Source organism: Myodes glareolus, chromosome 4, assembly GCF_982192425.1.
Source record: "Myodes glareolus chromosome 4, mMyoGla1.1, whole genome shotgun sequence".
Classification (NCBI taxonomy): domain Eukaryota; kingdom Metazoa; phylum Chordata; class Mammalia; order Rodentia; family Cricetidae; genus Myodes; species Myodes glareolus.
Window position 1 is genome coordinate 33,960,517 of NC_142029.1, and position 26,819 is coordinate 33,987,335.

The 26,819-nt window shown below is 36.9% G+C and overlaps 1 protein-coding gene and 1 pseudogene across 4 annotated transcripts in view; one reads left to right on the forward strand and one right to left on the reverse strand.

Moving 5' to 3' along the window:
• The window catches only part of Myo5a (myosin VA), a 151,567-nt gene that overhangs the window by 66,383 nt on the left and 58,365 nt on the right, over window positions 1-26,819 (forward strand). For all 4 annotated transcript variants that reach the window (XM_048423030.3, XM_048423033.3, XM_085689389.2 and 1 more), the window contains exons 6-16: window positions 4,958-5,101; window positions 8,681-8,762; window positions 9,285-9,392; window positions 11,437-11,543; window positions 15,147-15,412; window positions 16,148-16,229; window positions 18,759-18,899; window positions 20,248-20,373; window positions 22,533-22,616; window positions 24,644-24,805; window positions 25,681-25,778. In XM_048423030.3, coding sequence (XP_048278987.3) covers window positions 4,958-5,101; window positions 8,681-8,762; window positions 9,285-9,392; window positions 11,437-11,543; window positions 15,147-15,412; window positions 16,148-16,229; window positions 18,759-18,899; window positions 20,248-20,373; window positions 22,533-22,616; window positions 24,644-24,805; window positions 25,681-25,778 — 1,400 coding nt within the window. The remainder of the gene's footprint in view (window positions 1-4,957; window positions 5,102-8,680; window positions 8,763-9,284; window positions 9,393-11,436; window positions 11,544-15,146; window positions 15,413-16,147; window positions 16,230-18,758; window positions 18,900-20,247; window positions 20,374-22,532; window positions 22,617-24,643; window positions 24,806-25,680; window positions 25,779-26,819) is intronic.
• Window positions 2,145-3,291, reverse strand: LOC125393448 (2-oxoisovalerate dehydrogenase subunit beta, mitochondrial pseudogene; annotated as a pseudogene).

A 26,819-nucleotide genomic window follows, 5' to 3' on the forward strand; every position in this document is an offset into this window, starting at 1 on the left:
TATCAAGATGAAGTTAATAATTTAAATAGACCCATAACCTTCAGTGAAATAGAAATAGTAATTTAAAAACTCTCAAATTAAAAAAAAATTCAAGACCAGATGGATTCAGGACAAAATTCTACCAGACCTTCAAAAAAGAAACAAATTATTTAGTATAATAGAAAATGAAGAAACTTTTATAAATTCTTTTTTCAAAGCAAATTTTACCCTGATACAACATTAACAAAGGCTTAACAAAAAAGAAAACTAGAGGTCAGAATCTCTGATAGATGTGGTTGTAAAAATTCTCAATATAATGTTTGCAAACTCAATTCAAGAACACATCAAAAAGATTATCCATCATGATCAAGCTCACTTGGTCCCAGAAAAGCAGGGATGGTTCAACTGAACCACAGCCATAACCTTCCTATAGCATAGCAATTTCTTGTTGATTGAAATGAAAATAACAGGATCTTGTGGATATAGTACTTACAAGACAGAAGAAACAATCAGACGATGTAGTGCTTCTCAGAGAGATTATATGGTCCTTCTCTGCCACCCAAGCCTTCAAACTGACTTTACTTGCTATATCTTCTGTTTGTTGTTCTATGTTTAAATGTTTTACTGACAGTCAAAAAGTTCTGCTTTAGCCCTAACCTACCCTTTCTCACAGTATGTAGCATTGCTTTATCAAGTTGTCAGTCTGGTATGAGAAATGGCCAGTAGATGCAGGTTGTGAAATAGAAATTGTAGACCACGTTCCCCCAACTGCCTTAGATACAGACATGAAATTACATAGGGCAGGGCTTGGTAAGCACTCATTGATATCATTGATAGTGCTACTTTTGCTATAGGTGTCTACTTTTTGATAGTCTATATATCCTTTCAACTGAAAATTCTGTCTTTATTATTAATCTCCTTTTTCTAAATAAAACATTAAGATGATATATGGAATAGTAAGTTTTTTTAAAATGATGTCAAGAAAGGTGAACTAAGTCACAGTTGATCAGAGTGCAGAAAATAAATGACTGTGCAGCACTGAGTCCTAAATGGGACATCTGTATTTACTTTCTTCCCCCAATATTCAGGGACATCACAAAAGAGGGGGCAGAAAGATTGCAAGAGCCAAAGAATGGGGAGAGCTGCCATAAAACGGTATCTTCTGGACATAGCAGGGGCTGCTGCATTCATGAGCTTTCAGCAGCTGTGGCTGCCTGTAGAAGACCGGTACAAGTTGGAGCAAGTAAAAATCCCAGCAAGGACGATGGAGGGATTCATGAAGCCCCACCCCTGACTGAAATGTTCTTTGTAGTTGATGGCTGCCAAGGGATGGAGACTCAGTTTCCTTCATGGCGGTGGCTCCTGGTAGATTGTCCATGCTTTAGTGGGTGACGTCACACTCATGAACATATGGGCAGCACTGATCAGAGTCAGTCTGTTTAGAAAAAGAACATTTTAGTTTTTTTTTCCTTTTCAGTGTGACTTTGTTTTTTTGAGTATAGCACCATACCCAATAATTAATAATTAAACAGTTCATAAAATTATCTCCTGTGGAACATTTTAGAAAGTTACTCTAAAACACCCCATGAAAATCAATCTACATTTATTAATACAATAAGTACTTTGTAGCTCTCCAACTAGTATCCATGATAGTTCATTTCATGAAGCTATAATTTAAAAAGGAGATAAATCTGAAGCAATATAAAAGAATTTAAAATTTTTTAAATATCTTGTTGCAATCTTTCTGGTGTTCTCTGTGGTCAGTAGTTCATTTTCTTCTGAGGGCACTGCAACATTTCCATTTGTCTGGGATGTCAAACGGCTCAAAAATATGAGAAAGTAGAGTGTCATATCCACATACTCTGGATATGAGAGCTTTATAAAGCATTCTTCCTGGACTGTGGAGCTGATCTTGAATGTGAAGCACCCATCAAAAGAGTCTTATGGTTGATAGAGCAGGCATCCTGGTTTGTTCTTTAAAAATTTTAAGATTTACTTATTTTCATTTTACATGCATGAGTCTTTACCATACATGTATATGTTTGCACCAAGTATATGCATTTTCCATGGAGGCTAGAAGACAAGATCTGATCCTCTGGAATTGGAGTTTTCGATGTGGGTGCTGGAAGTTGAATCGAGGTCCTCTGCAAAAGCTGCTAGTTCTCTTAACCTCTGAGCCCCCTCTCCAGCCCCAGGTGCCCCATTTCAATCACAGACTTACAAAGTGTGTCTATATTCTGAGGCACTTAGTTCACAAATCAATGACTTTACAAGATACACCAAGTTTTTCTCATGTCATGGATGCGACCTCTCAGATCTCATGATCCTGCATGCCCTAGACAACCAGAGTCCCATCACTGCCTTCCTGGAAGACTTCAACATGCAGCAACCTGCTTCACCACTGCCCTATAAAATACTACTTAGTTAAAAAATGTACATGGATTTTTTTTTTTGATCCTCTATCACAACAGAATTACCTCATCTTGGATGGGGATTCTGGGTATGACCACCTTCATCCCTCGGCAGTGGGCAAAACAGACTTCAGAACTCTGAGAATAATAGAGAGCCCTGTGGCAGATGCAGTCCTGTGGCCCCATGGTGCGGCTCCCACAGTAGAAAAGATCCCCAGAGCGATAGGCACCTTTGGCCACTTCATTCACAGTCTGATCAAAGGCAGGGAAATATAATTTAAACAGAATTTCAGCAATGCAGTGAAATGTCACTGAAGAGTGAGCAGTTCCCTTTCCAAACCCTTGTTCTCACAAAGTGCTGTTAAAGCAGTTTCCACATTTGACTCATAAACAACCAGTAACTTAAAGAACTCCATTAAAAGCAGCATCTTCACCAATGACTATTGCAATATCGTCTTTGACCAATGATTTATCCAAGGCTCTTGTCACTGAATGTGAGGTTTATTTTCTGAGTTTTTTTAATACAACTTTGGGTATTAAATACAACCCCCCCCTCTCTACACACACACACACACACACACACACAGTTTGTAATTTCTGAGTAAATGTCTGTTTAGCTACATTATTCCAAGCTATATTAATCCCTCTGTAATTTACTAGGAAGATAGTTTTCAATCATTCTTATTCTTTTTCTAAAATGCATTAAAAATGTTAATTCAAATTTAAATAATATCCTCATTGCTGATACAAATTATACTATCTTCTGTTTGAGACAGTGATGACACATTTTCTTTGGTCAAAAGATCAAATATAGTGACTCTTGTGGCTAGGGTCTTATTATTTTTATCCCTGATATTTGTTCTCTTAACATTCTGTACTATTTTTACATCTTCCTCTTCATTGTGGGTTTGATACATTAGTTCTAACAAAGTTTGTACAAGGGGCAAATATTAATCTTACATGAAATAAAGTTATTAAGTGTTAAATATATATATTATGTGAATGCTTGTTTCTATTTTGCCTTAAAAGAGAAATTTACAGAAGCATATCCCCTTCTATTAACTTACAAAACAGACATATGCTATTAAGAATTTAAGGTTATGTATAACATTTAGTAGAATGTTACATTCTCAGTATTTGGTTGAAGATATTTTATAAGTTAGATAAAGCCATCAAAATCAATGCTGGGGTGAGATGGCTGGGGTGAACCAAGCCATGTGCACATGTCTATAGTCCTAGCACTCTACAGGTAGTGGCAGAAGGATCAGGAGTTCAAGGTCATCCTCAGCTATGTAGCAAGTTCCTGATAAACCTGGACTGCATGAGATGTCTTTAAAACAAGCAAACAAAGAGGCCGGGCATTGGTGGCACACACCTTTAATCCCAGCACTTGGGAGGCAGAGGCAAGCAGATCTCTGTGAGTTTGAGGCCAGCCTGGTCTACAAGTGTTAGTTCCAGGACAGCTAGGACTGTTCACAGAGAAACCCTATCTCAAAAACAAAGCAAAACAAACAAACAAAAAACCCCCCAAAAAAACAAGCAAACTAAAACAACCCCCCCCCCAAACAGTAGCAACAAACAGTTGGGATCTAGAGGTGTAGTTCATGGATACAGTGCTTGCCCTGCAAGCAAGCAAATCAGACTTTAGGTCCTAAGTACCTACATTAAAAAGCTGGGTTTGGTGACCTGTCTGTAATCCTAGTGCTTAGGAGATAGAGACAGGGTCCCTAGGACAAGCTGGGTAGCTTTGGGTTCTATGAGAAACCCTACTTTAGTAAATAAAGTGGACAGTGGTAAAGGAAAACACCTGATGTTAACCTCTGGGCTTTATGCCCACATGTACAGTACAACTGCGCATGTGTACTTGTACATATACACACATTCACATTATATCAGAAAGCTTCATTTTTTACTTCTGGTTTCTGAAAATGGCATTCAGATTAAGTGAGGAAAGCCAGGTGCATTTACACATGCCTATTATCCCCTCCTCCCCACTTGAAAGTAGAAGCAGGAGAGTAAGAAGTTTAAAGCATCCTCAGCTTCATAAGGAGCTCATGGTTAGTCTGGGATATGTGAGATACTGCCTCAAAATGTTATCAATCAGTAGAATGGGAAATACTGATCCCTGCTAATAAGCAGTCTCATTTGACCTCTGTTGCTATAGGATGAGATGATAAAACTATCTAGTTCCAAAGATATCTTTTATACCAAACCAGCATTTCCAGGGAAATTTTCCTTTGTCTTAATGATTTCATTTACATAAGACAGTTTTCTGAATTTTTGATGGCTAATGACGAGATGCTGCATGAAAATGTCACCTCTGTTGCATCAGTCCTGCTACTTCTGAAATTCATTTCTGTGAAATGACAAGAAAAACTATTGGCATCTACCTGTGCGGTTGGGAGGCAAAGCAGACCCTTATGCTGTTTACAAGGGCAGAATTGGTTCTCTTATTAAAAGAATCAGTTAGAACTAAGGGTTATATTCTATTCATTCTCTCTATGAAAAAGCTTTGTAAATGTTATACATTCCCCTCCTAAAATCTTGTTTTCTCTCTTGCTTCTTAGTCAATTGGAAATGCTAAAACGACCAGGAATGATAATAGCAGCCGGTTTGGGAAATATATTGAAATTGGTTTTGATAAGAGATATCGAATCATCGGTGCCAATATGAGAACTTACCTTTTAGAGAAATCCAGAGTGGTATTCCAGGTAAGGTGTATGTGCATACACATTCAAATACTTGTGTTGATTTTTGGATTACTATATAATTGCTGCTATGTTAAGTTTTCTTGGGGAGAGGGAAACAAGCAACCCAGAGAGAACACCAAAGACAAAATAAAATAACTATTTTATGGAAGTTCAATTCGATGACCCAATTAATTTATTAGGCTTATTTATATACATGATTGACCCCAAAGTAGCTGTATCACTATGAGGTCCCATCCCATTATGGATAACAACCTCATGGAAACTGCATCATAGAGCCTCCCTTTCAGTTAACCTTTCATTTTTTTACATATCCTAACATCTTGCAAGGTCATTTGCACTGGGGGAGAACAGAGCAGAAAGTAATTGCTGCAATCCTAGCTGAAGCTCCTGTGACTCCACCTTGCCTTTTCTACTAGTGTATATTACAGCTTCCTCACTATTACTTAAGACCTAGGTACGTCTTTGGGGTTCTGCTGAATTCATTTCCATGGCTGTGAGAGCTAACATAATCTCCTTTCCAAGATAATGGTCATTTTACACCCAAGAAAAAAGCCGTACTATACCAATTATAGAGCCCTTGCTTGCTAGTATGATATACCTCATTTCTCAGTACTCTTGAGCGTAGTCTCACAGTATTACTATAAAAGACACTTGTAGCATGTAGGGCCGGCTTGTTGGGGTTTCTGTCCCGCCCGGTACCCCACAGCCGGCATACCCCAAGGAAAGTCAGTCAGCGTTTTATTAAAATACACAATTGACAGAATACAGACAATTCTCCCACACCAGACACTTGGATAGAAACATATAAAATGATTCCTGCCAGAGTTAGAGGACTACTTCTTTAAACTAATTGTTTTTGAGAATGGGCACTGATTTCGGTTTATTGTTTCATATTTTATTAACTTTTTAAGTTGCTATACAAAATAATGGATTCCATTATGACATCCGTGTATATACATATAATTGCTCCATACCACTCTTCTACCCTCATTTTTGTCTTGCTGATCTGCTTTCTCTCTCACAGTGTCTTCCGGATTTTGTTCATAGATATATATGTATACGTATCTATCTGAATGGATCTTAAAGCTAGATTCTGCATGTGAAAGAAAGCATGTTTTGTCTTTCTTCACTCCACGACCTGTTTACTCTCACCCCCTACTTTAGACATTATTCCTCGTCATAGTCTCTATGCTACTTTAAAATATTGTTTGTTCATGTTGTCTCATGTGTGTGTTTGCATTTATTTATGTTTAAATCTATATTCTACTTGTAAAAGAAAATGTGTGTTGTTTGTCTTTCTGAGTCTGGTGTAGTGGTTTTACTTTCTTACAGATGTTATTGAAAAGCTCAGTTGAGGCAAGGCTTGTCTCTTATATTTCCCAATTGACAAAGAAAGCATTGATCTATGTCTTCAAAGAATTTCAACTCAGCTCAAGAAAAACACAATATCCCTGTCCTCTTTATACTTTTTTTTATTCTTAGGATATAACATTGTTTGAGGAAAAGAGTGATGTTACAGGGAAATTGAGAAAGGGCTTTCTTTGAGTTCTTAGTCTTAATAAAATAATTTAAAAATCCATTCTGATTGTTGAGGATAATTTTACTAAAGTTTGAAAGTAAAACAACAATAGAGGAAGGCTCAAAATCCCAGCAGCCACCAGAAAGAGGGAAGACAGAAAAGTCAGGCCTTTTAAGCTAGGCATAGAGGGCAGACAAGGCCTAGAATATCAGGAAAAACATACTTAGGAGGGCTGAGTCTCATCTGAGTTCAGAGGTACCCATTTCCTGGCTCTTATACCCTAGAGCAAAGGATTGCATAGGGACACATGGTTAGAAATAGAAATAGACAGCTCATTAAGAAAGGAAAAGTATCCAAGGAATGGAAGTGGGCTAATTGAGCTGAAGAAAGAACCCAACAAATACTGGGCCATGTGGCCTGGATCCATTATAGATGATTTACATAATACCAGTTCCAAGTTTAAATAGGCAGAGCTTCTTGTGAACATGCTCTTTAGAAGAAGACCAGTAAGGAAGGGCTTCCAGCTCTCTTTTGCAGACTGTCATTCCTCCTGTTAACCCTGATGTTTCAACCCAGTCCCTGTTCTGCCAGTCAGAGCTAAAAGAAAGCTGCCCATAGCCAAGCTGTAAACTGCCATCAAATCACAGAATTTTTGTTAACACTTGTATTGTTGTTCCTTTCTGATGGAAAGACATGTGTGTTATACCCTTGCAGCACTAGCGGGTGTACACTCTCACACTGTAGGCACGTGAGACTATAGATTATCATTAGAAAATGTCAGTATGTGGCTACTGGTGACCCACTGCACACATCATACTGAGACCCAGAGTTTTAGTGACCTGCATGCTGGATGCCACATCATTAAAGTTGAAATACTCCACACAGCAGGATCTAGTCTTCTGTTGCCAAAGTCTGTTTTGGCTTTGAAATGGTCTTGTACATGCTGAGGCATGATTTGGGAAAGCCAGGAACTCTGACTTTGCCTGATTAAATATTTAATCTTAAATTATAATACTTGATATGCATAAACTTATAAATATTTGATATGTATAGTAAGGCAATAACCACCCTCCTTTAAAGTTACGAACAACAGTGTTATTCTACATATTCAAACTTATATAGAATTAAAAAATAATCAATAGTGAGAAGAAAGAATGAATGAAATGTAGATGGGTTAAGTCCTTATAGAAATATTTATAGAAATATATAGGAATATGGGACTGGAAAGATGGCTCAGAGGTTAGGAGAGGACCTGAGTTCAAATCTCATTACCTGTATCAGTGTCTAACAACTGTCTGTAACTCCAATCCCAGGGGATTCAACACCCTTCTCTGGCTTCTACATATACTGCACACATGTGGTGCACGAGCAGACATGCAAGCAAAACACTTATATACATAAACTAAAAATTATTTTTTTTTTTTAAAAAAAGAAATATATAGGACTGTGAGCGAGCATAAGAGAGATAGGAAATTGACTTTGGTCAGTAAGTTGACCAGTGGTAAGACTGCCTAATGAAGAATTTGACAAAGCTCATTCTTTATCTATAGGTGTGGTAGTAAGTCTAGCAATTCCCCAGTCTTCAGGAGTATAGAATATTGAGAATATTTGTTTTATCAAATGAATCACAGTCAAAATAAGCTATCCTGTACAAAGATGACCACAGCGTTTCTGCAGGCCCACCTGATTTTCTAGTTTCTGTGTGCTGAACCACCTGATCTCTTGCCTAATCATGCTTGTGGTCATTGGTATGTTTGTTCATAAAAAAAAAAAGCCCTGCTGCCTGGTATTTTATACTGAATATGACTAACACTTTTATACTTACTTATTTTTTATTTTTCAAGAGACAGAGCCTCACTGTTTGCCCAGCCTGGTTTCAAGTTTCATGCCATCCTCCTACTTTGTAGATATAGCATTAATTATAAGGGTTAATTATTTAAATCAGTATTAGAAAATGTGGGGAATTGCTGAGATGGTTAAATATTAGATTATGTGTTATGGTAGGTTTTCCTGGGTTTTATATTAAGATGTCACAATTGAAAGCTCTTCTTATTTCAAAGGCAGAAGAGGAGAGAAACTACCATATCTTCTATCAGCTCTGTGCGTCAGCGAAGTTACCTGAGTTTAAAATGCTGCGATTAGGTACGGAAATGACACTAGATGGGCATGCTTTTCTGTGAAATTTTGAGTTCTCAGGCTTGTCAAAAAATCTTACTTCATACTAAAATATTTATGAATGAAAAGATTCTTGAAGGTCTGCAGCTGGCTTTAGAGTGAGTGGGTTGAGTGGCCTTATCAGGGACAGGATTGCCTGTGGCAGTCGGTGAAGGTAGGTGAGGAGTAGATGGGGTTCAAGCATTCTAACCTCCCTTCTTTTATACGTGCTTGAAAACTGCTTTCATGAAAGAGTTTGAGGAAACATATTTTAGCTTTTTGTTTGCAATTAAACCCGAAGAAAAATATAATTTATTTCACCCATTAACATAAAATCTATGAGCATTTTAGTTTTGGATCTTATATTAGATATGAGTTTAAACTGGGCAGATTCCAAATTCTATATATATATCAGTGTGCTGTCACTGCCTCTAATTCAGCATATGTGTAAGAGTGGAAGTCCAAGCCTCTCTTCATAAAAGAAAAACCTTTTGTTTTCCTTCACTGCAGGAAATGCAGATAGTTTTCATTACACGAAGCAAGGAGGCAGCCCTATGATTGAAGGAGTGGATGATGCAAAGGAGATGGCGCACACCAGGCAGGCCTGCACTCTGCTGGGTAATGGCATTTCATTCTTTAACTTACAAGTGCTGGTCGTTTTGAATCAAGTAACTTTTGTTTGCAATATTGGTTTGGCTTTATGTTAACTGATAAACAGTGCTGGGAGATTTCACATGTATGGAACTTGTTCAGACAAATGGGTCTGAGATTTCTTAGAGCAGTTTTAGGATGAGATAGTGGTAACAGTTGTTCAACCTTGTTAACTTAATGAAGATTATTTTGAAATCCTCTTTAATTGCGTAGTTCAGTATTAGGAGAGTTAAGATTAACTTTTAGCTTAAATTTTTACAAAAATCTAGAGTTTGAAACTAAATGAAGTGTTTTTTTTTTTATAAACTCACATTTTGTAGTTTTGTTGGTTGTTTGGGGGACTTGCTTATTTTTGTTCTTTTGCATTTGTTTGTAATTTTTGGAGATTGGTTTTCACCATGTAGCTCAGCCTGGTCTAGGACTTTTGATCCTCCTGCCTTGGCCTCTCAAGGGATGGAGGGCATGTGTCATAATGCCCAGTGCATAGTTTTGCTTTTGTTATTTTTCTTGTTATTTTTAGTGCGTGGTGACAGAACACATGTATTTTAGTGTTTTCCTTTTGTTGTTTTTTTTTGATAAAAGGGTTTTTTAAATCTCGATTGTTTGAGAACTTCATACATGCACATAATGTTGATATTCCAGTGTTTTTGAAACAGATGCCATTGTTCTCTCTGTGATTTGAAAGTGTTAAGTTCACATATGAATCAGTTCATACTATGAACTATGCAACTTTTAAAGGTGTCCTTTTCCCCCATGTTTTTATAAAATCTCAGACTAGAAGTAACTCAATTATTGTATTTGGTATTTAGAGACATGCCATCAAGCAAGGGAGCTTAGGTCTTGAACCACTGTGGGACTTGCTAAAAATGAAGACTCTCATACCACTTCACAAAACTGTGGGTTCAGAATGTGCATTTTAGCAAGGCCTGCCAGTGCTCCATGAACACGTTATGAGAACACTGCTCTCCTTAAGAATTTTAAAAGACCAGTTCAATGCTGGGTGTGGTAGCACGAGCCCTTTATTCCAAAACACAAGAGGCAGAGAGGCTAAAGAATCTCCGTGTTCACAGCCACCTGGTCTACAGAGTGAGTTTCAGGATAGCTAGGGCTACAAAGAGAAATTCTGTCTCAAAAAAGCCTAAAAAGGAAGGAAGGAAGGAAGGAAGGAAGGAAGGAAGGAAGGAAGGAAGGAAGGAAGGAAGATAGGAGATAGCAAAACATTCATCATAAGGTAAATCTCAATTGCCTTATAGAAAAAAATGTTTTGAAAATAATTTTACTACTTTTACTTATATAATTATGTTTAATATTCTAGAACTTCTTATCTTCACTGAAAAAATGAAACAGATCTGGTAATAGCCAGAAAGTATCCAGCTTTCTATTCTCACCATATTATTTAGGTCCTGTTCCAAAGCTGTGTTTGGACTTTTACTCATTAACTTTTGAATATAAAACTATAAAATGCTTCTGATCTTAGATCTCTTTGATTTCTATTTAATCTATACTTGAAGTATTTTAATAATCCATCTTAAATCAGCCTTATTGGACTACAATATGTATTTTAAGTAGAGATAAATAGTAGCAATAATATTAATAAAATACTTATATATCTAAGATGTGACAGTAATGCCCAATTTTAAAAATACCTAATGTGTCCCAGGTATACTCTGTGCATTATCTCATTTAATGTTACAATCACTTTTTAAAGAATTATCTCCTTATCTCAAATAAGAAAACCAAAGCATAGATGGACGAAGTTATCTGTCTGTGGAGGTGGCAGGTTGATTTCAGTGCCAGGACATAAGACCAGATCAGGCATACTCATAACCCACAATGCAGATCTGCCTAGTTTATTACTGTCAGCAAAGTTAAAAGTATTGCTGTTGTGACTATGTATATAATATGCACATCTGGCAATATTTAAGAATTAATACTAGAGTTAAAAATATTCTCTTATTATTACTATTTTGCTATTCTGCCATAAATCACTTGTTTATTTGCTATATTCCAGGAATAAGTGAATCTTACCAAATGGGAATTTTTCGAATACTTGCTGGCATCCTTCACTTAGGCAATGTTGGATTTGCATCTCGAGATTCAGACAGCTGCACAATACCTGTAAGTTCACAACAAGCTTAACATGATGGCAAACTGTCCATTAATTTTGTTTTACTGTTGGGGATAGTACCTAGGGCTTTGCACATGTTAGGTAAGTAATGTATTTGTGGCATGACCCATGTGGGGCTTTTTGAACATGGTACTATGGGTCATACTTGCACTTTACCTACTGAGCCATCTCCATAGACCTATAGTGGGTTTCATTTTTTAATTTATTTATTATTTTATTTATCTTGTATATTTGTGCACATGCTTAAGCACACAGGTATACACAACCTTGTGTGTGTATGTAGATTAGAAAAGGACATTGGGTCACTAAGACCTAGAGTTGCATGATTAGCTTGCTATTCGGGTTCTGGAACCCAAACTCCAGTCTTGAGAATTGTGTAGCAAACAATTTAAACTGCTGACCTATCTCTCCAGCCCCATTGTGTATCTGTGTGTGTGCATACACGTGCATGTGTGTATGTGTGTATTGGCATATATGTGTGATGTAGGTGGGTCTTCTGTATTTCTGTTGCTTTCATTGGTTAATTAATAAAGAAACTGCTTGGCCTGATAGGTCAGAACATAGGTAGGCGGGGAAGACAGAACAGAATTGTGGGAGAAGGAAAGCAGAGGCAGGCAGTCGCCATGACTTTCCTCTCCGAGACAGACGCAGGTTTGGATCTTTCCTGGTAAGCCACCATCTCGTGGTGCTACACAGATTACTAACTATGGGTTAAAGCAAGATGTGAGAATTAGCCAATAAGAGGCTGAAACTAATGGGCCAGGCAGTGTTTAAAAGAATACAGTTTCCGTGTAATTATTTTGGGTAAAGCTAGCCAGATGGGAGGCGGGAAGTGGCCCGCCGTTCCTTTTACATATGCGCCACATGCATGTGGAATCCAAAGTGTGTGTGTGTGTGTGTGTGTGTGTATGTATGTATGTATGTGTGCGTGTATATACTGGCATGTATGTGCTAGACACATGTGGATTCCAAAGACAACTTTGGGAGTTGGTTCTCACCTTTCGCACCATTGAGGCAAGATATCTCTTGTTTCTACCTGTTCCTTGTACTCTAGGATGGAAGCCTTTGGCCAGTTCTCCTGTCTTTGTTTTCCAGTTCATCACAGAGTACTGGGATTACAGATAATTGCCACCACATCCAGATTTTTACCTGGGTCCCAGAGATTGAATTTAGTTAATCAGGCTGTGTGCTATGGAATAATGCTCTTGTACACTGTAAATATTTATCACTTGTATTGGTTTAATAAAACATTGATTGGCTAGTAGCCAGGCAGGAAGTATAGGCAGGACAACCAGACTAAGAGAATTCTGGGAAGAGGAAAGACAGAGATGCATTCACCGGCCAGATGCAGAGGAAGCAAGATGAGAATGCCTTACTGAGAAAAGGTACTGGTGTGTATTAAACATAGACAAGAACCATGGGTTAATTTAAGTTGTAAGAGCTAGTTAGTAATAAGCCTGAGCTAATAGGCCAAACAGTTTATAATTAATATAAGCCTCAGTGTGTTTTTTGGGACTGAATGACTGTGAGACCAGACCGGAGATTTTGTCCACAGCTGTGTGACTTTTGCCCACTGAATCATCTCCCTAGCCCTACTATTTTTTTTTAAGGTAAAAATGATGGCTCTGGTTTAAACCCCTATTTTCTTTTAAGGAAATATTAGCCCTTCCTTCCTTCCTTCCTTCCTTCCTTCCTTCCTTCCTTCCTTCCTTCCTTCCTTCCTTCCTTCCTTCCTTCCTTCCTTTGTCAGGATGCCTTGTGACTTAGGCTGACCTCAAACTTGTGACAGTCCTCCTGCCTCATTATGCTAAGTGCTGGGATTACAGGTGTGCATAGTCATACCTATCAACAGTTGTTCATTTTTCCCCCCAAACAAGCTTTATTGAGACCTAATCTATTTACCACTGACAATACATGATTGTGAGTATTCTCATAGATATTTGTAACCATAACCACAATGGGTTTAAAATACTTTCAAAATGAAGCCTGGACCCCTTACCTATTGTCAACTTGTGCCCCTATCTCTTCAACTCAAACTATCTTGAGTTGTTACCTCTGTAGAGTGACCTATTCTGGACACTAATATAAATTGAATATGTGGTCTTTCAAAGTTAATCCATGTAGCACATATCACTCCTTCAAGACCAGTAGTTGTTGTTAGTCAAGATACTGATTTGTATCTGAAGTGATTACTTTCAGGGAAGGGCTGCTTGCCTGGGAAGTGTCCATTGAGAGCATCAGGAAATTCAGGTTTTAATGGCAGTGCTGATATATACTAGCCATGTGATTGTTGTCAAGTTGTTTGTCCCTTTGTATCTAATTTCCTCATTTTTCAATGAGAGATAATGTATACCCTGCCCATTCTCCAGAAATGTTGTCCAATGCACTTGATGAATATGGAAGATAGGAGAAAATAGAACACACTAATGTGTATTAAACAAGTATTTATCAAACATCCATTCACATAAGCTCCACAGAAGACATGTAAGGGATTCAGAATTATGTTAATCATTAAAGAATTCTAATCCAAAAGTTCTTCAAATGACATCAAACTGTCTACTTCAAACTTTCGGTGGCCTGAGGATAAAAGTCGGCCATGGTCTTTATAACTTCATTTTACATGTTTCTGCTTTATTTAACTTCAGTACCTGTTGCTAGTTGCCCTCCTACTACAGAAATTTTCTTCTCTTCATGTTTTCCTCAACTTAGACAATGTTCCTCTTCTTAACCAAGAAGTTCCTGTTGCTATTCTTTATCATCCTACTCTATGATCTAAGGTAATTGTCTCCTGCCTTGCTGGGTAGAGCAAACTTCTCTTGTGTGGACTCTCAGCACAGTGTCTTCTTATTTATAGTGTTTCACACTTCAGTCATTAATATCTACTTCCCCTGAGACTGCAAGCACTCGGTGGGAAGGGGCTGTCTTAGTTACTTTTCTGTTGCTGTAATAAGACACCATGAACAAGGTAATTTAGTTCATAGAGTGAGTTCATGACCATCATAGTTAGGAACATGACAGTAAGAAGGCAGGCATGGCTCTAAGGCAAGTAACTGAGATCTTACATCTTGAACCACAAGTGCAAGGTAGAGACAGAGACACTGAGTGGTATACACTTTTGAAACCTCAAACCTGCTCCTAGTGGCAAACCTCCTTCAAGAAAACCACACCTCCAATCCTTTCCAAACAGCCCTAGCAGCTGGTGTCCAAGTGCTGAAATATGAGCTACTGGGAGGCCATTCTCACTCGAACCAGCACAGGGGCCATGCTTGTTTTTGTTTACTAGCTCAGATTCATTAACTAGCAGACAGATTTCTGACTGAGTGATTGAATATGTCCTAAGAGATACAGAAAAATCTATGAAGAACCAAGAAAGTTCTTCATAGAACTTTTTTTTTTCCAGATGAGCCCTACAAGAGATTGCAAAGTGACATTTACATGCTGGCTTATAAATGCTTCTTATTATCTTGCTGACAGAATATGAGTGATACTGATGTCCATATGACAGAAATTTTGCTAAATTTTGTTACTTTCTTTTTCAGGACTTATTCTTTGATTGATCATGCCATAGGCAATAACACATTCTCTTTTGGCAGCCCAAGCATGAGCCACTTATCATCTTCTGTGACCTCATGGGTGTGGATTATGAAGAGATGTGTCACTGGCTCTGCCACCGAAAGCTGGCTACTACCACGGAGACATATATCAAGCCCATCTCCAAGCTTCAGGCCACAAATGCCCGAGATGCTTTAGCAAAGCACATCTATGCAAAACTCTTCAGCTGGATTGTAGATCACGTCAATCAGGCTCTCCATTCTGCTGTCAAGCAGCACTCTTTCATTGGTGTGCTAGATATTTATGGGTAAGTCCATTTGGCTTATTGCCCTAACCTGCTGGAAAGCAGTTGTTTATCGCTAGTGTTTTGTAACTCTGAGCACTATTTAATTTTGTTTTCTTCTGGAGAAGAAAGGAAATCCTACTTATGACCATTCAGAAGTGTCTTTGATGATGGAAATATAATGGTGCTAAAAAAATAATTAAGCCCTGCTTAAACAAAAATTAGCTCAACTCCAGTCCTACTAACTAATCTAATAGGTAGAGTTAATTGATTTCAGACTCTTGTATGATTAATTATTGATTTTCTGAAAATATAATTTCATTTCTAGTTGTCTTCTCTGGTTACATTTCTGTAATTGTTGAAACCTTTTTGGTAGCTAATTTTTCACCCTTTGATTCGGTTTTTCAGAAGCACCTATAGCATTACTATTTCTATCCCATCTCTGAGGATAGAAATTTTGATAGTATAAACTGAGAGGAACTGTGGCCTTAGCATAGTTATGCTCTTTTGTACTGGAGGGCGAATGAACCTCAAACCCCCAAAGCTGCACATCTGTAGGCTGGACCATACAGGGAAGCTTTGTCTCAGCCAATGCCCATCATGTTATGTCTTACCAGCAACCTTTATCTGATGTGTAAACAAGATGTGATAGTGTTAAAGAACTTCTCATTTCCTCTTCCAAGTATGCTTATTTTCAATATTTTTTAAAGATATTTATTCTTTTTCTTTCCTTCCTACCTTACTTTTTTGGTGTTACAGATTTGAAACTTTTGAGATAAATAGTTTTGAACAGTTTTGCATAAATTATGCAAATGAAAAACTGCAGCAACAATTCAACATGGTAAGAATTTTCTTTCTTGAATAAAATTCTGCTATAGATTTTTCTTTTGAATTCTTAGTTTTTGTTAGAAGCTTGGTCAGTGAAATAAACTCCTGAACTATAATTATTATTTGGGTTTAGAATAGTGAAACTGCCAAGGAATTGAGCATTACAAATTAATGTAGCATTAAAAATAGTTTTGTCAGTTATCACTTATCTAGAATAATGAGCATTTGGGCAGATAATTTGAATGAGAGTTGTAAGTTGGGCAGACACTAACATTGAGTCCTTCTGCATGCTGTTTGGAAGCCAACAATATGTGGAGTTATAACTACATTAACCACCATTTTCTGTGTTACCAAGATGTCAGAATTTCAAATTCTCTTTTCAGTGGGGAAAATTCTTCCCTGAGGCAACAGCAATGGGCATATTTTGGAAGTGGCCCTTATTGGCTAACCTCCTGCCTCTGCATTCTGAGTACTGGGTACATTCAAGTACTGACTTGGCCACCACCTCACCACCCACATCAAACAAAATGTTTTTTTTTGTCTGAAATGAATGATAAATTTCTTTCAAAATAATCTGTACATAAATTGTCATAACAGTGTGAAACAGTAAAATGTGCTTGAAAAACACCCTTTTTATTTTCAGAGAGAGCAAATTTATATTCGGTAAAGTTAGAGATGACATAGTTCATATTTAGGTTTTGCTGAGTCATTAAAAAGAAGAGAAAAGTTTCAACTGTGATGGAATACTGTGTTATGTTTAAATGCTACTTGTTTTCAAATTTTATTTTCTATGATACGGAAACTTTTTCATATATATGTATTCAGCAGTATGTATATATTGCCGAGTAAAGACCAATAAATGGGGAAAACAAAGACAAAGTTTCAAATTGAGAGGTCAAAAAAAGCTGATGAGCATAATCTTTTAAAATATGAAATAAGTACTAAAAAGTAGCAAAGAAAATTAAAAATTTTTGCATAGAGACAGATTGGGTTTTGTGCATTTTGGACTGAAGTTTTTAAGTGTATGACATTGTCGAATATTTTAAGTACTTTTGTAAACAAACCATCTTTGTTTAGCAAGTAAAGCTGTTTGTTGCAGTGAAATAATGTAGAAGAGATCTTAAAAATGCTAAGGTTTTCCATAATAACAGGACCAAGTTTTCACCAGTTATGGATAGTTGTAAACTATCTGTGAGTACTGGGAACTGAACCCAGCTCGTCTACAAGGCAACAAGTGCTCTTAAACACTGAGCCATCTCTCCAGTCCCAAATCCTTAGTTCTTAATGGTATCCTGTTTACCACTTTATTAATAGTAATAAAAAACAGAAGAAATTTGTTAATTTGAATTATATATATATATATTTTATATATAGATATAGATATCTTTTAGATAAAGGATCATTACTACAAATAAGCTAAGATGATATTGTCATAAGTGTAAAATAGAGTGGGGAAGAGAGAGAGAGAGAGAGAGAGAGAGAGAGAGTCAAAAGTCTCGGTGTCATCTTTGAGTTCTAAAACATGGGGTCCTAGAAAATAAGTATTTTTAGGTCACATCCATAAGAGACTACTTTTTCTAGAAAAAAAAATGGCAAGAAAGAGTGAACCAAAGGATCCAGAAGAAATAAATAAAGAAAAATTTAGCATGTGTAATTCTTTGTGACTCTTTGATTTCTCCAGTTCTCTCCCCATTCACAAGTGCAGCATCCATGTCTGTGTTGTTGACCACACGCAGTGGCTGTCACATAGTATAGACTCGGTGCCTAAGCTGATTAAAGATTGGTGGAGATAAGTAGTGGTGTGCATGGTGCCTGGAGCCTTCAGCAGAGGTTCAGCGCATTGGTAGTGCTTGTAGCTGCTTGCAGTGTTCAGTGTACATTCCAGAAATGTGAGCCCTCGATTCCCTGTCTGAGAAAATCAAGGTAGATGTTCAAGGACAACTGTCATCTAATTCTGAGGCACCTATACTTCTAAACACAGCAACTTGGAAAAATTATTTTTTGCAGTGAAATCAGTGCCTGGCTGTTCAGTAACCTGGAAAACATTCATTCTGCATAGCTGACCAATGCCCACTGAGGCATTCCTGTTCTCATGTTAGCATTTCTGTGCAATAAGTTCAGGAAAAAGTTACACAGCTTTGGAAATGTGCATTTAAAAAAATCACAAGGACTATTGTATTTATCTGCATAGTGTGGTGATACATGCCTGTAATCCCAACAGTTGGGAGCCTTAGCCAGAGTACAAATTCAAAGCTGGCCTGGGCTACATAAAGAGTCTTAGGCTAATCTGGTCTACATATTGAGACCCTGTCCTAAACAAAATAAAATTTAAAAAAAATTTACATGCTTAGATTTATTTCTTCATGCTGAATACTTACAGCTGAGGTTTTCTGTACATGATTTCAGTCACGCTTCTCCACGGTGCTTTTGTTGCTGGAAGCCATTAGCTATCTCATTATGTGGGTTTCCTTGATATTCTTTAGACACATGCTTCTTGATTACGTTCTTTATGGTAGTGACTTCTGTTTTCTCTTTATTTCAGCATGTCTTCAAATTGGAACAGGAGGAATATATGAAGGAACAAATTCCATGGACACTCATAGATTTTTATGATAATCAGCCTTGTATCAATCTTATAGAATCTAAACTGGGAATTCTAGATTTGCTGGATGAGGAATGTAAGGTGATTATGATTTTCTGGAGTACTTAAGCCTGTCAGAATAGATGCATCAAGCTACGTGGCAAGTGCGTGCAAGCAGAGAGATGCTTCAGTATGAGATACTGTCGTGACAAGTCAGGGGTCACGCTTCCATTCTGAAGAAACACTAGATACTAGTCCCCAAAGGGTCTTTTAAATTCATAAATCTTTGATGTTTTTATTAGTAGTAGTATATATTGAAAGAAGTATTAAAAATTGTACAAAAAGTATTTTGAATTATAGTTCTAAATAGTTAAAAGTTTATATTGATTAGTTGTCTTTGCTACTGACATAAATAAATATTCTTTAACTTTAACATTTATAGACGTAGCATGTTAGAAAGTCAATGGATCCTTCACTTTATTACTGAATGACCTTAGGTGAATCTATCTTTTTTCTTAATCTTTTTTCCTTTAGTTTATCTACAATAAATCACAACCTATCATGCGTTTACCCTCATATGAAGCCATACTAGTGTGTTTAAAATAGAGGTAGGGCTGCTGAGATGACTCAGTGGGTAAAATGTATGCCATACAGATCTGACAACCTGAGCCAAAAGCATGCATGTGGTAGAAAATATTCTTTCTTACTTGAGATTAGAAATATGAAAGCAAAGCAAAAATGATATCCTGAAGTTACTTTAAACTTTCTTTTGTTGAAACTAACTTAATATTACATGTATATATTTGATGAAGGGCAAGAATTCATGCAACATGTTTTATAGAAATGCAGATTCATAAATGTGTATACCTTTTGACTTGGGAGTTTAGCCTATAAGTATACTTGCAAATATAGAAAGGTATATATGTATAAGAGGAATATGACAGTTGTCATAACAAAAAGTTAATAACAACCTAGACCATAAGTAAGAAGGGAAAATGCAAGGAGTATATGGAATGAGCCCTTTTATTACATGTCTTAAAAACAGGAAAAAATAATAAAGTTTCTAGAAATGACAAGAAGAGATTACCAATTCATATCTTTCTGGATTAAGTTAATATTTCACTGTGTATAAATGTTACCTCCATTTAGCAAAACAAAACAAAAAAGATGGAATACAACCTAATAGTTGTATTTCATCTTTAGCTTGTAAAGCCTTTATTGTGTTAATGCATTAAATATTGATTTGATGATTCCTGGTATAGCAAATATTCACTCCAATGTGCTGCATCAGCCCAATGAAAGGCTCAGCCATGCCTTCATTGGTGGCTCATTTGTGCTGATGAGAAGGGAAAATGAGCTCTTAAGTTGAACATAGAAACTGGCTTCTTGTTGCTGATATAGCAGAGGACCCTTAATGCTCAGTAATTTCTCTTTCTTTTTTCTCCCCAAGATGCCTAAAGGCACAGATGATACATGGGCCCAAAAGCTGTACAACACACATTTGAACAAATGTGCTCTCTTTGAGAAGCCCCGTATGTCAAACAAAGCTTTCATCATCAAACATTTTGCTGACAAAGTAAGAAAACTTTTTGTCTTTTTTCCTTTTTTAATACTTTATGTTAAATTATAACAGAAATCAGTAGTCAAGTATTATTTTTCCTTTGCAGTGCTTGCTTTCTTTAAGGTCATTTCAGGAAAAGCAACAGTGCTGGGTACTTGGTTTTTTTCTTTCTTTAACTTCAGTTGGATTATAGATTAAATAAATACAGGTCAAAAGTCTTTTGCCTGAAATTTTGAAATTCAAGAAACTGAGAACCTCAAGTGTTTCGTAACTCATTTAGCAGTCAAACCTGATCTATGGCTTGAGCTAGCATGAGATAGGTTTATGATTTTTAAGTATGGAGATATTAATGTTTATGTAATGTATGGTCTAGATGGCTTTATTAAACTTTTCTGATATTTAGACTGGTATGTATACATACTACATCTCTAAATACATGAAAAATTCTATGAAAGCATGGTGATATGTTCTTTATAAGTTCTACAGTTCACTGAGCAGTCAGGGGTCCTGTGACTAGTTTGCATTTCAAGGAAGTTGTGGGATAGGCAGTGTTGTGAGATTTTGGAGGCCTTTTTATGAAGAGTTTTCTGATTGTCTAGTCCTGACTTGAAACCTTTGAATGACTAAGGTGATCTAAGGAGTATAGGAGGTAGAGCCCCTTGAGTGCAGATGACTAAAGTTGTATGGTTTTCAAAGAAAAGGAATTAATTCTCAAATAGTCCCACTTTACCAAATTATACAATATTTGCCCATCTTCTCCCTCTGTCCATCATCAGCTGCTGACTCTTCCCATACTCTCTCCTCTTAATCTTTTCTCTCTTCAAAGCAGTGGTCCTCAATCTGCTACGACTCTTTAATACAGTTCCTCATGTTGTGGAGTCCCCCAACTGTAAAATTGTTTTCGTTGCTATTTCATAACTGTAATTTTGCTACTGTTATGCATTATATTATAAATTATCTGTTTTCTAATGGTCTTAGGTGACCCCTATAAGAGTACTTTGATCCCCAAAGGAGTTGTGACCCACAGTTTGAGAACCGCTGCCTCCAAGGAACACTTGTGCTTGATGCAGGTGGTGTTCTAGCATAGAAGATATGCTGAGTCAGCCTGGGAGGTGTTCTCTTTTCCACGGGGAGAACAGCTTACAAGTCTACTTACCCACGAATTGACAGATGATTTTGATCATTTATAGTAGTCACTGCCACTCTTATCTAGGAAATTGGTATTTGTAGACTTTTACCAGAATTGCATATTTCTTTTTTTATTCTGCTATTTTGGTTTTTTATTTTAAAAAGTTAACATATAGGATAATGAATTTTTGTATTTTGAGACAAGGTCTGTGTAGCTAAGGCTGGTATTAAACTTACTGTGTAGCTGAGGCCAACCTTGAATTCTAATCTTCGTGCTTCTACCTAATAGTTGCTGAAAGTATTGGCGTGTGCTATGGATTTCTTTTTATCCTTTTTTTTTCTTACATACTTTGTTCTTAATTGTTCCCCTCCTCTAGCCCTTTCCAGTTTCTGCCCTCCTCCTGTGATCACATTCCATATCTCATGGCTACAGTTCTGCCTTCAGGTCACATTGGTTCCATTGGTTGCCTTTTATTTTCCCTATTGAGAGCTCCCTTTTCTAGTTTTACAACCTACATTCATATCTGTGCACATGCACACACACATACACATTGAAGTCTAGTATCTACATATGAGAGAAGGCTTGAAATGTTCGTCTCTCTGAGTTTGATTTACTTCATTTAACATAACATTTTCAGTTGTATCAGTTTTCCTACAAATGCATCGATTTAATGACATTTTATTTTTTACTGTGGCTGGATAAAATTCCATTTTGTGTGTACCACATTTTCTTTATCCACTCATCTGTTGATGAACTTTAAGACTGGTTCCATTTCTAGCTGTTATAAATAATTCAGCAATAAGCACGGATATGCAGGAAACTCTCTAATAGTGCTTAGAGTCCTTTGTGCATATCTTGTCTGGTTTGCAGTAGTGAATTACCATATTTTCCCTAGGAATGGTACTGATCTCTTAGAAAAAACTGATAATACCACTTGCTGAGAGCTAGTCATAGAGCGCAGGCAAATAAAAATGCTTTTGTTGATGATGGCAACATCTATTCAAAAGTGTTACCAGTTAAGGAGATTTTTTTCATGTGATTTCAGGTGGAGTACCAGTGTGAAGGTTTTCTTGAAAAGAATAAAGACACTGTTTTTGAAGAACAAATTAACGTCCTTAAGTCAAGCAAGGTAACCATGGATAGGCTTACTCTTATCAGGATATGTTCTATAAAATGTTAATTGCTTTAGCATCAATCTTTTAATATTAATAATGATTTTCTAACAAATTTTAATCAAAATTTTCATTTGTCAAATATATAATACTTACTTAATATGTGTCTGGTCCTGTACTGAGTACCTTTCAAATGTTGACACATGTGATTCTTACAGTGAGATGCTATTACATTACTCTCATCTTACAGAGGAGGAGGTGAGTTGTAGGTACTTAGGACTGGTAAGTTCCCAAGTTAGGTTTAGCTCATGCTGTCTTTCTTAGAACCTGCTCCTAACCACTCTGCCACATGGTCTTTCAGCTCCAAATCCTTGTCTCCACAGTAGGTCTACACTCTCCTGTGCCATTGTGTGGAACTCAGAGAAGAGGGTTTTTCTGCTCTATCATTTTGAAGGGATTTGTTATAAATGTGGCCTATTACACGCCATCTAAGTGGAGATTGACTCTGGGTCATGATGGCAGTAATTTCAGATGTGACCCAAAGTGTTTGAATTATTTTTCATAAGAACAAATACTAGAACCGCCTCTTTCCACTAGGAAAAAGAATATTCCAGATGGCAAAGAAGTATAATTAGTTAAGTTGGTCTGTACCACCACCTGCTGACCTTTTTCTGGAAAGGATGGGAGAGGGGCACACAGTCAGCCTAAGGGAGCAAACCAGGAAGTCATTCACTTGATGCTGCAATACTGACTTCAAAAGTAAAAGTGTTCATGTGGACCTTATAGATTACTGATGACACTCTTGTTTTTCTCGCCTATTTCAAGAAAATCCTCTTAACATCTGTGAAATAGTATATAAATAATAGGATTCTCATTTTTTAAATAACATCTTTTTATAGTCAATTATGTTAATAATATAAAGATCACATTAAGACCAAATCCTAGTTTTAACCCTCAGAGATGAGTCAGATATTCATGGAAAAATCATATTTGTTTTTTTCAACCCTTAACAAGTGTTGAGTATTAATGCTTTCTTAACTTAGAAGATTGATGTTCAAGGCAAACTTTTTTTACAGTAACAATCATTAAGTGTGATTCAAAGGTCTTTGTCACTTTAATCTATAATGTAAACATGACATTCTGTTGTTAATACTTTGTCAAAATAATTTAGCTTAAATAAAACATGGGTTCTCATTCTAGTTGTGCCCATAATCATCTGATCTACAGAGCTAGTTCCTGTGATAACATAAATAAGACCCCCATCTCAAAAAACAAATGAGTATGGTAATTGCACTAAAGTTTTAAATTTCTTGAAGTCAAATATAGATACACATAGGATAATAGCAAGATTTTCTCCTTTGTTATACAATCCAAATTATTTTCTTATAATTATTAATTCATTAATTTTTGCCTTCCAATAGTGAAAGCTTGTTCATAGCACCTTTCTGCTGAAACCCTTGGGTGTTCTGAGTTAGTGCTTACAACTCCAGACACCTGCAGACCTGGCCTAGTCCTTTGTTTCTGCTACATAAATCCCCTTGTCGAACAGACGTAATAAACTTAGTCTTTTGGTTAATATTTTCTCATAATTATATTCAAAACCACTTGTATGTTTAACTGACATTTCCTTTGGGATTAGTTAGATCTTCAAGTCTATACATAATAATTTAAGTTTGTTTGTAGAATTATATTTTCCAGCATATATTTGTGACATTTCTATGTCCCTTCTCTCTACTTTTTTTTTGCTCCTAACACAGAAATTATTTCTGTGAGTCTGACTATAACTATATACAAGCATAAACGTTTATTAGAAGTATCAGTAATGTGTCTTCTACAAAGGCTTATTTTCCATTTAGTGTTTAGGGTATGAATTTTTGTTGTTTTGGTTTAGTCTTTTAGACAGTGTCTTATTTGGCCTTGAAGTCACTTCCTTGGTAAGTCTGACCTAGAACTCATGATCCTCCTCTGTCTCCCAAGAGCTGGGATTTTAGCTGTGTTGCACTTGGTTCTAGAGTACAATTTTCTTTTACTATTTCTGACTTAGTTTAAGATGCTACCAGAACTATTTCAAGATGATGAGAAGGCCATCAGTCCTACCTCTGCCACCTCTTCAGGGCGCACTCCTCTCACTCGAGTGCCTGTAAAGCCTACCAAGGGCCGACCTGGCCAGACGGCCAAAGAACACAAGAAAACAGTGGGGCACCAGGTGAGTTCAGGGGCTGCTGCTACCAGCCTCCTTCCCTTCAGCTTCCACAACCTTGTGGGCAGGTTCTTCAGCTGAAGAAAGGTCAGTGTTTCTGCTGTGCAAACAATACTGTCCACTTAGATTTTACCCACTCCACACTCATAACTACACCAGCCTTTCCAAAAAATAATTTTCTATGTCTCAGTTCCCCTAGTGCATATCATGTCTCAGACCACTGCTATCTTTGTTTTGTTATTGGTTGTCTCAGTTCTATATTCTTACAGAGCATCCATCAGCTTCCTCAGAGCAAGAAAGTCCCCTCTTCTTCCTGTGGATAATGGAAAATATCCCTTCCTATCCATATCCCTGTGAATAGTGGGAAATATCCCACACGTGCTTGGTGTCTGTACATGGGGGGAGCTTTGGAAGGGAGGTCTGACACTAGTCAGCATAGTGTGTTATTCCTCTGAGGCCTTGTAGATAGGAACAGGGCCTGATGTGGGTCCACAACCTCCAGTCTTGACCCATGTCCTTCACGATGCTTTCTTTCTGTTTGTCCTTCTGCCTATTCTCTGCTTATTTTTTTTATATAATATTAAGAAATCTACACCTTTTTTTGAGCAGAGTTCATACCTTATATAAGTCACATATAGTGGAACTCACAACAGGAAGCTACAGAGAAAGGAGTAGAAGAAAGGTACATGCATATTTAGCAGAATAAACATGTAGAGTTCAGACAAATGTAAACAAAAACCCTAGAACTCTTGTTTAGTAACTGCCCCCTGTGAAGATGACTTTATAGTTTACAAAATCACCTCTATTTATGTCAAAGGAGGAGAATTTTAAATTGTCATTGGCCTTTAAAAACTTTAATTTTTAAAACCTTTTTCATGCAGTTTCGAAACTCCCTTCACCTGCTTATGGAAACCCTCAACGCCACGACTCCTCACTATGTACGCTGCATTAAGCCTAATGATTTCAAGTTTCCATTCACGTAAGTCAAACTGAAATGAGGAGAAAGATTTCTAGGGAAAATCCTCATGTCTTGTATAGGGTATCTACTATTTGATCACGTTCTTAGGTTTTGTTTCCTTTTGGGAACATGAAAACAAATTAGCAGTTAACTCTCCAAGGATTTGAAAATTTGAGGCCAACCAGTTATTTCTGATTCTGTTTTGACTTTATCTCTGTTGGAGATATTTCTGGGCTTTTTGTTAATTTTTACATTAGTTAAAAGCAGGGCTGGCTGAATGAATGCTTCTTTTGCCAAGGCCTACTTGCTGCTTTTTATCTGTTAGAGCCAGAGAACGTATCAAAATCTCATCCTACTTCACATACCAAGTCAGAGGTAAAAATGCATCTTTCTGGAGATGATTTCAAAATACAGATATTCTCTAACTTTAAAAGTAACACATGTATGTTGTTGAGATGGTTTTCAGGAAGGTAGTTGAGAGTTAAGTAGTAGAGAGGTAATTGTCACATGGGCTGGATGAGTTAGCATTCCCTCTTTCCCCGTGTTTGTGTGTGTGTGTGTGTGTGAGAGAGAGAGAGAGAGAGACAGAGAGAGAGACAGAGAGAGACAGAGAGACAGAGAGACAGAGACAGAGAGACAGGGAGAGGGAGAGACAGAGAGACTCAGATTAACAAGGTAGGTTGCTATTTCAACTCCACTCTTAATATCATTGATTGTGGACAGTTCCTAGATTAGTATTTAAAAAACTGCATTATTGATTGAATGACTACAGAGCATCTGATGTTACAGATGATCCATAATCATTTTAAATCATTTAGGTTGTTACAACTATTATTTTTTTTAATGTTTTAATAAAACACAATGCATCACTTTCTTCCCTTCAGTCCCCCCGTCACTCTTCCTGAAACACCTCCTATTTCAGATAACAGTTTCTGTCAAGTATTTTTGCCAAAAATTTCTGTACCACCTTCTTAGGATGACATAAGTCTAGAAGAATTTGTGGGCTAAAGATCAAGTGTATGATTTGATCATTATGCATATTTATTGAAATATCATATTTTA